The sequence below is a fragment of the Macaca nemestrina genome, chromosome 13 (assembly GCF_043159975.1).
Source record: "Macaca nemestrina isolate mMacNem1 chromosome 13, mMacNem.hap1, whole genome shotgun sequence".
Lineage (NCBI taxonomy): Eukaryota > Metazoa > Chordata > Mammalia > Primates > Cercopithecidae > Macaca > Macaca nemestrina.
Genome location: NC_092137.1, coordinates 87,075,505 through 87,091,500, shown reverse-complemented (window position 1 = coordinate 87,091,500; position 15,996 = coordinate 87,075,505). Strand labels below are relative to the sequence as shown.

The following is a 15,996-nucleotide window of genomic DNA, read 5'->3' as shown; positions in this document are numbered from 1 at the left end:
ACTGTTACAAAAATATAGTGGGTTTAAAAAAAAAAGCTCTAATCATATTACAAAGAACAAAACAAAATAAATTATCTCTTCCCTAAAATGCCTTTGCAACTTAAACCAATCTCTCATCCAATCTAGTTATACCTTTCATAGCAGAGGAGCCATAACAACATGAAATCAAGTGCATGATAGAAACACAAAGACCTGTACAAAGCACAACCATTTCAGTTTCTTCAAAATACTTACACATACAAATGAACATGCACTGTAACACACCTGTTTAAGAAAAAAATTCTTGAGAGGAAGGGAAATAGAGTTACCCTCTACTGAGAGCTTATTCTGGGCCAGGAGTTATTCAAAATATATTAATATATGCATATGTTAACATATGTTAACAGTATTACAGCTCTAAATGCTACCCACATGCTTTATGATGTGCTTTTGCAATTTACAAAGGGATGAATGGGGCAAACTAGTATCTAAAAAATTCTTATTTTGTTAAATAAGCCTGAATCTGAAAATTACAAGCATATATAATTAATGATCTAAATTCCCTGTGCATTTAATTCAGCTCATCAGCAATCTTTTCACTTAGATAAAATGAAAGGGGAGGAGGAGAATAGGAAGAAATTGAAGTCAACTCTTCTGTTTATGATTAGAGTTAGTTCAACCTGAAAGTACCTAGATTTCTGAGAAAGTGAATTCTATCTCAAGTTCAACTATGCCAACACTGTTCATTTCTATATGAACAAAAGAGAAGATAGGGCTGCTTTTTTCTTCACTCAGGATAGAAGAATTTAAAGAAAATGATTTTGAATTTATATATATATTTGATTATATATATTTATATATTATTATTTATATATATAATTTATATATATATTATATATATTATATATTATTTATATATATAATATATATATTTTATATATATATTATATATATTATATATAATATATATAATCAAATATATATATAAATATATATAAATATATATATGATTTGATATATATTTATATATATATTTATATATATGATTTTGAATTTATATATATATATGAAAATTTTGCCTATAAAATTGGAAAAGATTTTTTTAAAAGATATGCCTCTCCCTGCTGCCAATGGTACAGAGACCATGGGAGCATGTTCAAACCCTGCAGTGGGCAAGGACACAGGTGCAACCTTCCTGCAGGATAACTTGACAGAACATGTGTATCAAAGTCTTAAAACACACACACCTTCTGACCCAGAAATGCCATTTCTAGTAATCCTCCCAAAGCAAATAATCAGGGACATGGACAAGATGATCATTTCTGCATTATTTCCAGTCACAAAAAATACAAAATAATCTTAATACCAACAAGGGAATTGGTGAAATAAATTATCAAACATTACTATAATGTGCTCTTACACAGAAATTCAAAAGTATTTTAAGAAAAAGGTTATGATCAAGAGGTCCCTACTACATAATAGGAAAATAAGATTCAAAACAGAAGGCGCAGTATACCAACTATGTATGCCTGAATACATTTTATGATCGTACAATGCACTGAAAAGTTAATAGTAGTTATTTGTAGTGGTTTTTCAGAAGCTTCAACATTTTTCTATAATGACTGTTCCTTTCAGAAATAGAAGTTTATATTTTTAAGCTTCGTTACTTTAAAAAAAAAACAAAAATAAGAATGAAAAGTCACATGCAATAAGATCTAGATTCTCCAACCTAGTGATTACAAATGCAACATCTGCCACCTTTTTACTTCTAGATTTACTGTTGATAAAAGAGTAAAAAAGGTAGGTTAGATGATCTAGCATAAAAAGTATGCCCAGATTATCTGAACTTTTCCCAAAATGCCTCACCTCCTGAAGTGAAAGAAGCGGCAAAACACAGGTGAGTCCTTCTGTTGCTCCTTATCCTTGCGGAGACTGTCCAAGCGACACTCTCGGCACTTAGGCAACTGTGCCACAATGTTCACACAAGAATCATCCTGTACGAAGGCCTCGCCACTCTGTTGCAGCTTTTTGAGTTTAGCTGGGTCTGTCAAAACCGACTTCCTGGAAGGGGCTAGGAAAACAAAAGATAAAGGAGACAGGACCTCAAATTTTTTAACACCACATTCATATATGACTGAATTCTATTCAAAAAGCCAATATTCCCTTAAAGAGAACTCCCTTCTCCATTCCTGGTTCAACTGTAATTTCCAAAAATGGCTCAACAGAAAACAACTCTCAGAATAACTGGAAAAGTTTTACTCTCTTTATAAAACAATTCTTATTTGCTGAATCCATTTGGCAACATAAAACTCGAAATTAAACAGCCAGACTCACAATTTAAAGTTAATGTATACTTCTATTCACAATCCTACATTTTAGGATGTTTTCAAATCAGGTATTTAATTCAAACTCTGTTGAGGTTCACCTCCGTAAAGGCCTGACTTTGTGGACGTCCACTCTGTCATGTTCCAAATGCAAAAAAGACTGGTTTAAGGTGTGTTTTTAAAAGTACAATGCAAAAACTAACCATTCTAAAAATAACAATAAACAAATCACTTTCCTACATAGCCCCTCAGTCTACGGGGTTACAGCATCTTCTAAATGCCTGTCACTTGACTCCTGACATGTCTTCCACTTCTGCTCATGTGGTCTATGCAGGATTAAGAACACTGGCTACAGACAGGATTATAATTCTAAGTAAATGCAGATTTTATGTTTTAACTTGTAATCAGCCAGAGAACTTGAAATGTTAATATGGTTTCTAAAGAAAGGTAGAGATGTATTAGGAAAGAGCAATCACCGTGTCAGAGAACAAAGTAAGGAATCCATTTGTATGTCAAGAGCCTTAAGGAATATTTAATAGAAAACAGAAAAGACCTTTTCTTAGGGTCCAAGAGAGCTGAGAAGAAGGAAGTGGGTTTTTAGGCAAACAAACAAAAGTCAAAAACCAACAGCTTCTGGGGAACTAGTTGAGAGATGGGTGAGAGAGGTCAGTCTTGGAGAAAATGCGAAGATCCTAAACCAAAGAAGGTTTTAAATAAAGTAAACATCTTCAATAATTACCTTAGAGATGATCTAATCTTACCTCTCTTTTAAAGCAGGACTAGACCACATGTAAATTTCAACATGATGCTGTTAGTCCTTGATCCCTTAAACACTCTTATTCAGTTATAGTGAAAGAGAAGGTAAAGTAAGAAAGGAAAGAAAATAAAGAGATTAGTAGCTCAAGGATGTAATTTTAATTACTCAGATATTGAAAGACATCATCCTTTGAGTTGGGCCACGCTTCCACAGATCACAGGCAAAAAAGGTTATCTTACCTGTTCTATCCTGGCTCACACGAAGAAATATCTAGAAATAAGAAAGTTGAACTGTCTAAATCTAGCTCTTTACCGAGGAGAGCAACAGGAGCTACCATCAGTGATTCTCTGAATTCAAAGCCAAGTCAAGAGAAAAATGCAATGCCCACTTCTGAGGAGCCACATTATCTATCTGAACAGAAAAAAAGGCAGCTGTTTGACTCCAGTTTGCTTTTGTTTTCTAGACCCAAAGTGCAAGAAAGGAGCAAAAAAGTTTTCCAAGCCTTCTGTACCAACATGCATTACTAGTGGACACAGATTAGAAGTCACGGAAGGCTTCTGATCACACTCTCACACCTCAATCAAAAAAAAAGTCACAGTAGATAGCAGGATGTGCTAGTCCAGGATGTAAGTAGGTATTTCACTTCTTTTACAATCCATTAGATGGAGAATAGCTGCATAATATATTAAATGAGACAAAGCTGGACTCCATAACTCACTTGTGTATCTATCATGTGCTTACTGCACTAGAATCTTTACTGCTTCTTCACATATTAATTTGCTTCAAAAACTAGCTGAGTGTGAGAGCTGATGATTCAAAAAGAATAAATAGAACAAGGATATGGTTATGAATATGTACTTCTTGAGTGTTACATAATTTCTGAGAATAGGATAATCTTATGCAATTAATTTTATGCAAATTAACAGCTATATTAACTTAAACCTCAATGAAGAAGCTAGGTTAGAAGTATTGCTAGGCAAAGAAAGTTCTATTCTTCCAATGCTATACTAAAAAGATTCACAAGTCAAATCCAGCCATCTTGCCCTCTAATTTTACAGAGGCCTGCAATTAAAAAGGCAGTGTAGATATATTCATTTTTACTGATCCAAATAAATAAGTTGTTTTCGTAGGTTGCTTTTATTCGTTTTTTTTGAGCCAAGCTCTCGCTCTGTCGCCCAGGCTAGAGTGCAGAGGTACAATCATAACTCACTGCAGCCTCCAACTCCCGGGGTCAAGCAACCCCCCTGCCTCAGCTTCCCCAGTAGCTAGGAATAACAGGTGTGTACCACCATGCCCGGTTGATTTTTTAAAAAATTTTTTGTGGAGATGGGGTCTCACTATGTTGCCCAGGCTGGTCTCAAACTCCTGGTCTGAAGCAATACGCCCACAGTTGCCTCCCAAAGTATTGGGATTACAGGTGTTAGCCACTACGCCCAGCCTAAAACATTAACAAAATCCATACCAATTTCCCACATAGCTAACAGTGATCAAAAGGCATCTTTAAATTCTAATAGCTCTAAACTTTTGACATGCTGAAATTCCATTCTGTTCTTCTAACTCTAGTAACAGAGCTTCTGATAACTACCACCATTGTAATGCATCCTCAAACTTCATGTAAGTAGCATCAAGTACAATGTACCATTTTTCCTATAAGAAGAGTAGTTTTAAATTGTGGGTGCAGCAGGACCTCCCCTTAAGCAAAGAGACTCTTCCTGGTATTTCAGCCCTATCCTTAACAACTTCAACCCAAGTCCCTTTTCCAGAAATGATACAATTCTGCATCTTTTCTAAAATTTTAAATCTCAGCTACCTGTCACAGATCACCTCTCCTACTCCAACCTGGATGTTACAGAAACTGACAAGCTGAAATAAAGTAATCACTAGATTACTTTAGATTTTGTTTCAAAATTTTCTTAACCTAAAAATTGGGAACCACCTAATAGGAACCAGTTAAATCATATGGTAAATGAATATAACAGAATCCTTGCTTTAAAATACTAATAGATATCTACACTAATTCACAGGGTAAAACTGTTGGCATGAACCCATTTGTGTATACATGAAACTAGGTACACCAAAATATTAACAGTAATCGTTTCTGAGATTTGGGGATTATACCTTCAACTTCTCTGACTGTATAAACTATTTCTACAAAGTCATTTTCACATAGTTTCTCATAGGACATAGGACTTTCTACAAAGTCATTTTCACATAGTTTCTCATAGGACAACAGATATATATATCTCTACCATTTCTTACCTTCTACCAATAAAGATAATGAGAAACACTCACCATTCTGGATTTTATTGTTGCTTCTTGTACAACAGCTTTCATTATCTACTTTTACTGAAGATTCCTTTAAATTCTGTGATTGGCAAGCTAAAGCTGAAGGTTCTACCTTTTTTCCCGAACAGTTATTTGGGCTATCACTATTGACACCTGCTTTCACTTCTGGTGTATTAGAAACATCCGATGGGGAAGGTGCATGTTCTAGGTGCTTCTGCCGTACAGGAGGATTGGCAATTTCCAATTCTGCCCTAGAAGAAGCCTTTGTAGGTAAGCACTCCTTAGGAAGGCCAGTCAATGGTTGTGGAACAGACTCCAATCTGTTTTCCTGATCAGTGTTTGTCTTAGGCTGAGTACAGCTGCCTTTTGGCTCACTGAGAATTTTCAAGTCTCCAGTTCCAATCTGAGAGGACTTTGAGAGCAACCCTGCTTTGCAGACATCTGGTTTTGTTCTCAGAGCTTCAGACTTTGTATTTAGACAGGAAGAAATTTCCTCTGGCAAACTCTGTTTATGACATCTGAAAAAGATAATATAGAAAGCTAGCATCCAGGCCTCCTTTTCTCTCTCCATTATCTTCCCAAAACAAACTGTTTGGTTCCCTAAGGTAATGAGCATGAAAGAAAAAAGAAAATTTCTTGTATGTTACAAAATTTAGGATAGGTTTCTGTGAGCTGGAGTTAAAAGTCGTCAACAGTTCTGCAAAAATATCATAACCACTCAGAAAAATACAACCCTAAATTCTGTCTGCATGTTCTCAGAAATCTTTAACTTCTTCCATTAGCTCTACTTCTCACAGCACAACGAACCTTAGCTTTCTCTCAAAACAAAATATTGTATGAACCAAAGAATACACTCAGCAGATGAGCTCTGTGGTTTATAAATATCAAAACTAGAACTCTGTGTAGGGGCAATTCTGAAAGTTTCTTCTTTTTTTTTTTCTTGTTAATTTCAGAGACACCTCTGCTAACTTTTTTCTATGATGAAGATTACGTTTGAATTTCAAAGATAAAACTAGCATTCTTACTACTTGCCAAGAGTCAAAAATTGAACCTCTAGTAAAAGTCAATGTGTCAAGACAAAAATTCTAAAATATGTATGTATGTAAGAAATGTTAGAAATCCCTTCAAAGATATTCACACAAAATCTGATTAAAAACGAACAATGGGCAAGGTACAATGGCTCACACCTGTAATTCCAGGATTCTGGGAGGCCAAGATGAGAGAACTGCTTGAGACCAGGAGTTCATGACCAGACTGGGCAAAACAGCTAGTCCCCCAACTCCACAAAAAAATTAAAAATTGGCCTGGTGTGGTGGCACATGCCTGTAGTCTCAGCTAGTTGGGAGGCTGAGGCAAGAGGATCAATTGAGCCCAACAGTTCAAAGCTGCAGTAAGCTTTGACTGTACCACTGCAACTGCACTCCTGCCTGGGCAACAGAGCAAGATCCTGTCTCTAAAAAAAGAACCTCAAAAAACAAAAAATCTAACAAACTGGCAGCAGCACAAAACCCTTTTCTGCTATGAACATGTAACCAGCCCTAACAGGGAATAATTTCATTCTTGTTTGTTCAGTGATCAGGACACATAGCAAATAGAATAGCTGATTACTTGGTTATTCAAAGAACAATTTGGTATTTTCCCTGTACATCTTACTAGGGACAGCCTTGAAGAACTTTTGTTTCTTAGAAATTCATCCTAGAGTTCTTTCTCAAGAAAAATGCAAAGTCTTTTTTTTCTATTATACCTTTTTGTTCCTGCCTCTACCAAAGGATTTCATCTCGGAGAAGAATTTTTCATTTAAACACTCAGATGAAAAATCTTTCCTTGGATATCACTGAACTTCCTAAAGTTCCCTCCCTTTCTATTTTGAAGACTGCTCCTCCTCCTGTCTGACTGCCACATGGCCATCCTCCAAGCTCTATCCCAGGCTGCCTGCTTTTTCCCAGTGAACCAGTGTGCTCAGCCACTCTCCCACCTTCTAAACCTACTTTTCTATACCACAGTCTCTCTGACCTCTATCTTAAGTCTGTATCAACTGCTTGCCTATATAGGCCACCACCACTTCCCAAAAGAGACCCTTCCCTTAAAACTACTTGCACTGTCAACCTTGTAACTACATTAAATTTCTACTTAAACTTTACATTTCATATTCATTTTCTTCCTCTACAAGTTAGTAACAGTACCACCTACAGCTATTGCTTCCTCATCTCTATTCTTCTTAGAACCCTCTCTACTGCCATATTTCTCAACTATACTTGGGTCAGCTCATGTAAAGACTGAGGAGAATCTCTCACTGTAATCACGTCTCACTGCTTCTTCACACTCCCACTGACCTCAGTCTTCCATGTACGACCAATCTGTTCCCTTTTCCTTCAAAGAAGACACTTGTTTTACAAATGTCTATACTATTTCAATTGATCCTTCTCACTGTATCAAGATAGTCTCTTTTCTCATGCCCCCTTTCACTTCTACACCATTTTCCATGTTGCTGTGTGCCTTCTATACTTTTTCACCTCCAAAAGCATTTATCTATCTTTTCTCGGAAACCCTAATGAAAAATCTCCCTGGACAACCGGGGATAAAAACAATGAGCCATGACTAAAATAATTTTTTATTATTATAATTAAACATCTTTAACAAATCACTACTCACCCTTGAGGAATTTTTGCTCCAAGGTTAGGTGGAGAGTTGGCAGCCTGAGGAGTACTTTGCTGTCTTGGGTCCTTACTAGGTGGAGTTGCTGCAGTACAGCCAAGCAGTATCTCCTTAAAAACTGTTGTAGGTACAGACTGTACAGGACACATACTGGGAGAGGCCTAGAAGATACCAAACCAACAGATATTAAAAGGAAGTCCCTAGTTAAGAAATAATAAAATGCTACCAAATTTAAGATCATTTGCTTAATACTAAACAAGCATAATACCACTGCCAAATAAAAAGAAAGAAGAAAGTGAAACAAGTGATAAACTATAAAATTAAGGGCTTTAAGACTGTAAATAAATCACTCCAACTTTTCACAAAACTTATGTCTTCCTACAAAGGATCACAAGCTTATCTTTTTCAGATCTCTGAACTATTGTGCCAGGAAAACAGTCAGGTGGCAATTACTTTAATAATACAACGCAGAGGTGAACTTTTAAGTGACAATTTTAAACGGTGGCAGTTTCACATGCATTCACTTTGGCATGACTTGAGTGCCCACCACGCACTTACTGCGTAGTTTGGCAGGAGACCAGACCACATAGGACTCTTGTGTTAGGCAGCGATGCCTATCTGGTATCCAGATAAGCCTTTGCAATGCAATAAAAGTTGAGGACAGTTCTTGCTCTTATGTGGCTCATCAAGTCACAAAAGTCATCCCAAGCTGCAAAAAATATCAAGTTATGACAGGCCTGTGGGCAAAGCTGGGACACCTGTCCCCGTTCCCTTTTCAGGTAATTTTATCTTCACAAAAATATAAGTATTGAATCCACTTCTAAACAGTTTATACCATTCACAAAAATAAACTTCCCACCATGAAAAAAGAGACTAGATAAATTCAAGACAACAAGTCTATGGCTGAACCAGGGGAAATCAATTCACCCATCTCACCAGGCTCCTCACATGTGCTTAAATTTTTAAGTCATATACCTTTCTCAATCATCTTGCCTTACCACCAAATCTAAACTTGAAGAATCTCCAAAGTTTCTTCATCTTCTAGTTACTAACTTCTAAAGTTTGATTACAACTTCCATTAATAGATTTTTTGTTTTGTGTTTTGTTTTTTGTTTTTGAGACAGTCTCACTATTATCACCCAGGCTAGAGTGCAGTGGCGCCATCTGGGTTCATTACAACCTCTGCCTCCTGGGTTCCAGCAATTCTCATGGCTCAGCCTCCCGAGTAGCTGGGATTGCAGGCATGCACCACCATGCTCGGCTAATTTTTCGTATTTTTAGTAGAGACAGGATTTTGCTATGTTAAGGCTGGTGTCCAACTCTTGGCCTCAAGTGATCCGCCTGCCTTGGCCTCCTAAAGTGCTGAGATTACAGGCATGAGCCACTGCGCCTGGCCAGCAGGTTTTCAAAACCTGACAATTTTGAATATATTTACATGTACTCTACTCATGAATGTTTTTCTCAGAAATTTACTATGACAGCCTTGAAAAGACTGGCTAGCATATACTAAACAGATATATCTGAAAAATAAGAATTTAATCACATGCCAAGTTTTGGCATAGTTTCAACTATTTTTAGGCACAAAATTATCTGATCATATATTATACTATTTCAGTCAACTCAATTTTGGTTAAATAGAACCTTAATGTTCTCCAGAAGGTGTTATGGTTGGTTTGGGGTGTTTTTTGAGTTTCCTAATCCTTAAAATGAGGAAATTAGTTTATTCCTAAAGTCCCTTTTGCTTCTAATAGCTTACAATTCCCTGTTAATCTGAAGTTAGTCTCCCAAAGTTTAATGCCAAATCATTTTGAAATGCTTATTCAGGGCTCAATTTTACCAATTATCTTTCCTCATATAGGTCACCATCCTTATTTTGAATTATGTTTAGAGTTGATACACTAATAACTTTCCTTACTCTCCCAAGAGCAACATACTTAAGAAATTTGGATTATAAACCTAAGCATAAATTTTTACTCTGTATAAAATCAAGCCGCTCAAGTAAAAAAAAACCCTCCATCGCTCTAATTTCCCATATGTAATCAATAAACCAATAAATCTTGCCTCTATTTGCAAAGTATGTATTGAATCTACCCATTTCTTTCCATGTCACTACTACTACCATCTTTCCCCTAAGCTACGTCTCCTAACCAACCTTCCTTCCATTCGTGTTGAATCCTCTGCATACTACCCAAGATCTCTCCTACCACAAAGCAATCTCTATAAAACATAAATCAAATAAGATCATGGCAGTCCACTGCCTACAAGAATCCCATGTGGTCCAGTCTCCTACCCACTCCTGCTCCTCCTCCCCCCATCTTTTTCACTGCCCCCCTTGCTCCCAGTACTCCAACTACACTTGCTTCCTTTCTCATCTCCTAGTGTTCTAAGCCCTTTCTTGCCTGGGCCTGTGTGCTTGTTATCTCTCCGGCTACATCGTTTTCAGTGGCTGGTTGGTTCTCTCTCTTCACCCTCAAGTCTGTTAAAATGTCACCCTCTCAGAATTTCTGATTACTCTTTCTAAAGTAGCATCCCAAAAGCTGTCCCTTACTCTTTATCATTTTTCTATTTATACCTTTCATAGCCCTTATCACGCCATGAAAGTACCTTTCACTTATTTATTGTCAGTCTCCTCACAATGGGACGCACACTCTTTATGGGCAGAGGCCCTGCTCTTATACCCACCGTTATACCTCATAAAACCAAACATACAGTGGATGCTCAATAAATAAGACTGGCGGAATGAACATACGAATGAGTGAATGCTGTGGGCACATAACATTCCTAAATAGCTATAAATCAATAAGTCTTATGAGTTACTTCAAGTGATAGGAAGTGATGATCACCACTGTAGATCAGTCTAGCAAATACTAACTTGTTGGAAGGACGGATGGAGGAACAGAGGGAAGGAGGGAAGAAAGAGAAATCTGCTATTTATACAAAGGTAATTCACCACACCACGGAGAAGATTTGGAGAGCAGTGGCAACAGCACAGTGATGAAGACTATTGGATTTTGGCGTTAGCCTTTGGTTTGAAATTCAGTCTCTAACACTTCCTAGCACTTTCTTCCTATAAAGTATACTTTACAGGGCTGTGCTTTACCATAGTGCCTGGTGCTAAAACAAATTTTAGAGATGAGCTGTCTTAAAGCAGAAAAACATTGCGAAAACTTTCTCAATTCTGTCACCGTGTGTTAGAATTAGCATAACTTAGCGTGCTTTTCCTTTAAGAAACTCAAGTATTTCCTTCTACAACTTTCCTAAGGTGTAGCTCAACAGGAACAGGACTCCAATTCCCAAACCCATGTTCACAAGTGCACCACTGCACTGGCCTCTGACTCAACAAAGGGTCAAAGTTTCTTCTTACCTGAAGAGTTTTCCCTGAAGGTCTTCTATACCAGTCATGGCAATAGTTCCTCCCTGCCAGCAGACGGAGATAATATAATTGAGTGTATGATAGAATTCTAAAAAGGACACTGCTGGCTCACACTCCTCAGCAGACTCTTTCCCAACTAACCAGGCAACATCGTAACTCTGAGGAATAGTCTGCTAGGCAGAGAAGACCTTCAAGGAGCCAGATATCACTGGCAAACAGGTTTAGCTTAACCAAAAGTATTCATCAAGACAGTCAAGAGTCTTGCCTACCTAATCCCAAATGCCTGTCTTCCAAAGACCACCCTAAAAGTGCCTGTCCAACACATCTGGGAAGTGCAAACACAGTGAGAATCGTGCTGAGTGTGTTACTGTACTCACCTTTCACTCATACATTTTCAAATACTTTCCTTCCCCACTGCTCCCTTTACCTCTCCAGCCCTCTTGAAATCTACGCCAGGCCAGTATATCCAAAACTTGTCTGATTACAAGAATCACCCAGAATGAAAGATATTTGCCAATATGGAATAATAGTTATAATACATTGCAAAGGAATCAAGGAGGCTACAAGACTATGGTTTTTAGTTTTAAAAAACTAACAAAAAAATCAGGTCTCTGTGATACATATGGGGGAAAAAGAGATAGGAAATAAGTATTTCAAAATGTAAACAGAGAGTCTCTGAGAAGTATAATTATAAGTGATGATTCTATTCTTTACTATACTTTTCTAGGTTAACCAAAAATTTTAAAATGAGATGAGCTTAATAATAAAAAAAAATTTTTAAACACTTCTAAAACCCAGGTAAAAATCCACCACCTTCAACTCCCTTTAGAATGACATGACTAGCATAGAGCTCAAGAGCTGCAACGTACATTTTTAAAACACTTTATTTAGTTTATCATTTTAGATGCAGAAGTTAAGAAACTTATCTCCAGGCTAAAGTGCAGGCTTATTTTTTTTAATAGCTTCTAATGTGCCCATCAATCAGCTCAATAGCACATATAATATGGGCAACATGCTGAGAAAGATAAAAAAGTAATGCTCCCTACCTTTTAAGAATTTGAGTCAAGGAGACAGGATCACATCATATATGTCTACATACCCACATTTTACAAGTACCTCCTTGAAGGTTAGAAATTTACTTGCTCAAACGCCTTTCCCATTGCTGACACACTCAACACTCTGAAGGCACATTCCCCCACAGGAGGTTCCCACTGACCTCAGTTCTGCTTGCACCCCAGACTGATTGCTCCACCATCCAACAGGATATGCCATTCCTATTCCTGACCCCTCTTCCTCAGCACACCTCGCAGCTCAGCTCTCCTTTTCATCATACTCCAATTTACACTGACACATTCCCCATGACAGGTAACACACAACCAACTTCTCCAAACTGATACTTACTAACTCTAGACTACTAATAATTTCTCTAATGTTAAAACCTGACATAAAGAAATTATTGTTCTATCCTGTTTATCTCTCAGCTTCTACTACTATGGATTACTCGACAATATTGTCTCTGAGCTTGACATCCTCTGTGTAGTCCTGGCCACATTACTTACCCAGAGCCTTACTATCTGTTCCCTTCTAGACCAGGGACCCCTATTCCTCACCAGCTCAGCCCCTTTCTACACTGGGAGACTATATAGTATCATAAATAATTGCCTGACCATGTCACTTGGGATTCCTAAGCTAGAACTGTCATGTTCTTTGAGGCAGACATTCCATTTGTTCTACCTACTTCATTAGCTAGGTTCCTGTGCTTCCTCAGTCCTAACACCTAGTCTTCCACCAAATTCAACTAATGCTGTCTCCTAAATAGCTCTCCACCCCCTTAGCTACCGCCTCACCTCAAGCCTATTTATGATGTGCAATACAACTAACCTAATCAGTGCCCTCATTTCTATTCTCATATCCTTCTCTCATCCATCATCTAACAAAGCTTAAGTCAATCTCCTGAACTTAAAACCCCTAACACCCCAGACACCCCTTCTTCATCTGCAGCATAAAACCCAAACTTCCTATCTCTGACCCTGCTTCTCTTTTTCCACGCCTCCTGTGCCCCAGCCACAATGAAACATTTGCCCTTCACCAAACAAGACATGTCCTCTCTGTCTCACGGGTTCTGCCCAGGCTGCTTGAGGCACCTGCAGAGCTCCTGCCCAGAGCACTCCCCCTGCACTTGTGGGAGCCCTTTGGAAGTCTGTCTCCTTCACTATCCTATGGACTCTGAGACAGGAACTCCAGATACCTTTCAATCTCCAGGATCAAGTATCTACCACACAGTGAGTACTTAATACAGTAACTGGTTTTTTGGATGGATGTACTTGAAATTACCTTGTAAACTTTAAGGCAAAAATGAAAGGTAGTAAGACTAATTTCCATAATTACTTCTTCATTCTTTCCTAAACAACCTGAGCCTCCACTCAAGAAGTCAAAGCCTATACCCTTTCAAAGGAGGGCAGAGGCTTCAGACACTGGTTTACAAAGCTTTTGGTGAAGTATCAAAGTTCCTGTTGCCTGTATACAGGCAAAGATTCAAGAAAGCCAATTAACCATCCTAGCTACATAGACTCAAGTGTTTGTGTGGCACAGTGCTAGCTTTGGTTCCAGTCGATGCTGTAGTCCAGTCTGCCCTTAATCAAAAAACCTAGATTCATTCATTGGCTTCCTGGCCCACTCCCCATGCCATTTCTCCTGGCCTTGGTCAGTTTTTAAATTTTAAACTCCATGCTGGGGCAGAGCATTATAAAGGAGTTTTCAATAATTATAACACAGGAAACTATCCATGTGACAAGTGCATTTGGATTCCGAAGGTGCAAAAAAGTTATCTGTACTGTAATAGGTCCTAATGATTTAATTCACCTAAAAAAGAAATAGTCTTGGTCCAAATGGTAACTATTTCAGAACAGAATTAAATCTGGTACCTGAACCCATGGTAGCATTCACAAAAGCCTATACTTTTCTGGGCAGAAATTAGTAATGGCAAACCAATCACTTCCCTTGAAATACATTTGTTTACCCAATCACAAACGACCAATTAAAATTCCTTATTATTCAGAAGGTGAGGGTCCTATTTCAACACCCAAACTACTCAGAATTCTAAGGCTCCTTCCCTCTTTTCATGCCAGGCACTGACACACACAACTCAATTTACCTTTAAGAACACTTCCACACGGTGAAATTGTCAAATCTATTGAGAATCTCCAGCAAATACCAAAAAATGAAACTTTTTTACATAAAATAGTGAACCATAAACTTATATTATCTCCATCTGCTTCAGTGTAGAAATTATGGCCAAGATCTGGAACTAGCAAAGAAGAGCAGACAGCAATATAACACTAAAAAAATTGGCCATGCAGCCAGGGGCAGTAGCTCACTCATGACTGTAATCTCAGCACTTTCGGAAGCTGAGGCGGGAGGATTGCTTGAGCCCAGGAATTCAAGATCAGTCTGATCAACATACCAAGACCCTATCTCTACAAAAAACACAAAAATTAGCCAGACGTCGTGCATGGCACATGCCTGCAGTTCCAGCTACTCTGGAGGCAGGAGTTCAAGGCTGCAGTAAGCTCTGACTGCACCACTGCACTCTAGCCTGGGTGACAGAGTGAGATCCTATCTCTGAAACAAAAATAATTAAATAAATGATTAAAAAAATATAAACTAGCCATGCAATGTTAGAGTTAAGGAAAGCTTTACACAAGTGACATAAATAAAGGTTACCTCAGAGCAAGATTTTGCTTGTTTGGAAACCAGGGTTCCATTATTCTCAGAAGACTTGCGTTTTACAGCTCCAATTCTTGCAGAATTACCTAAAATATTTAAAAATAGGTTAAGTTGGCTTCCCTGTTTCTCTTAATATGAGAAGAAAGGAGGAAAAGGGAAAGGAGAAGAAAGATTTTAATAACGTATCTTACCACATGTCACAAGGTTATCGTGTACAACTTCAACATGAATCAGTGATGGATCAACAATTTTCAGTGCTGGAATCTTAAAAATAAATGAAACAAACATACAGGAAAATAAAAATGCTCAAGAACATACTGAAAATCAGTTTCAAATAATAAAGGTATTTAGTGCCTAGAAAATCATACATGCTTTGTATAGTTATCATACTTTGTCGAGTTATCTTACAAGGAGTTATTGTTGTCTTTACCTCCTCACAGTTGACTTGAAGAGTTTTTGATGCTGGGTTTCCACTTACAACGGTTGCTGAAAACCACTGAGTAGATGGGTCCAAGCTATAAATTTTTACTTCTGAACCAACTAAGTTTTTGTCACCTTAAAAAAAAAAAAAAAAAAAAAAAACTTAGAACCATTTGCATTATCTCCCAATAGCAACATCATCCAGGACAATCTTTTCCTAAGTCTTTTTTTTAAAAAATGCAAAAGTAAACATTAAAAGAATCACTACAAACATAAGATGACTGACATTTCAGAAAAGCTAAGAGAAAATTTAAACTTTTTATTTTGTATCAGACTGAAGTCGTATCAGACAATTCATCAAGACCTCACTCACTGTCCTGTGTAGTTTTAAGAGGAATCAAATTCAGGAACCCCAACAGAAATACTATGTCTGATAATCTAAAAATCACAGAAAAAAATGTATGATTGTAGAAACT

The 15,996-nt window shown here is 37.5% G+C and overlaps 1 protein-coding gene across 3 annotated transcripts in view; it reads right to left on the bottom strand.

The window, feature by feature from the left end:
• LOC105465404 (lysine demethylase 3A) overlaps positions 1–15,996 on the bottom strand; it is a 52,086-nt gene that overhangs the window by 21,499 nt on the left and 14,591 nt on the right. For all 3 annotated transcript variants that reach the window (XM_011713870.2, XM_024787647.2, XM_011713871.3), the window contains exons 6-11: positions 15,531–15,655; positions 15,292–15,364; positions 15,098–15,186; positions 7,999–8,162; positions 5,353–5,864; positions 1,846–2,050 (exon numbers count right to left, since the gene is read on the bottom strand). In XM_011713870.2, coding sequence (XP_011712172.2) covers positions 1,846–2,050; positions 5,353–5,864; positions 7,999–8,162; positions 15,098–15,186; positions 15,292–15,364; positions 15,531–15,655 — 1,168 coding nt within the window. The remainder of the gene's footprint in view (positions 1–1,845; positions 2,051–5,352; positions 5,865–7,998; positions 8,163–15,097; positions 15,187–15,291; positions 15,365–15,530; positions 15,656–15,996) is intronic.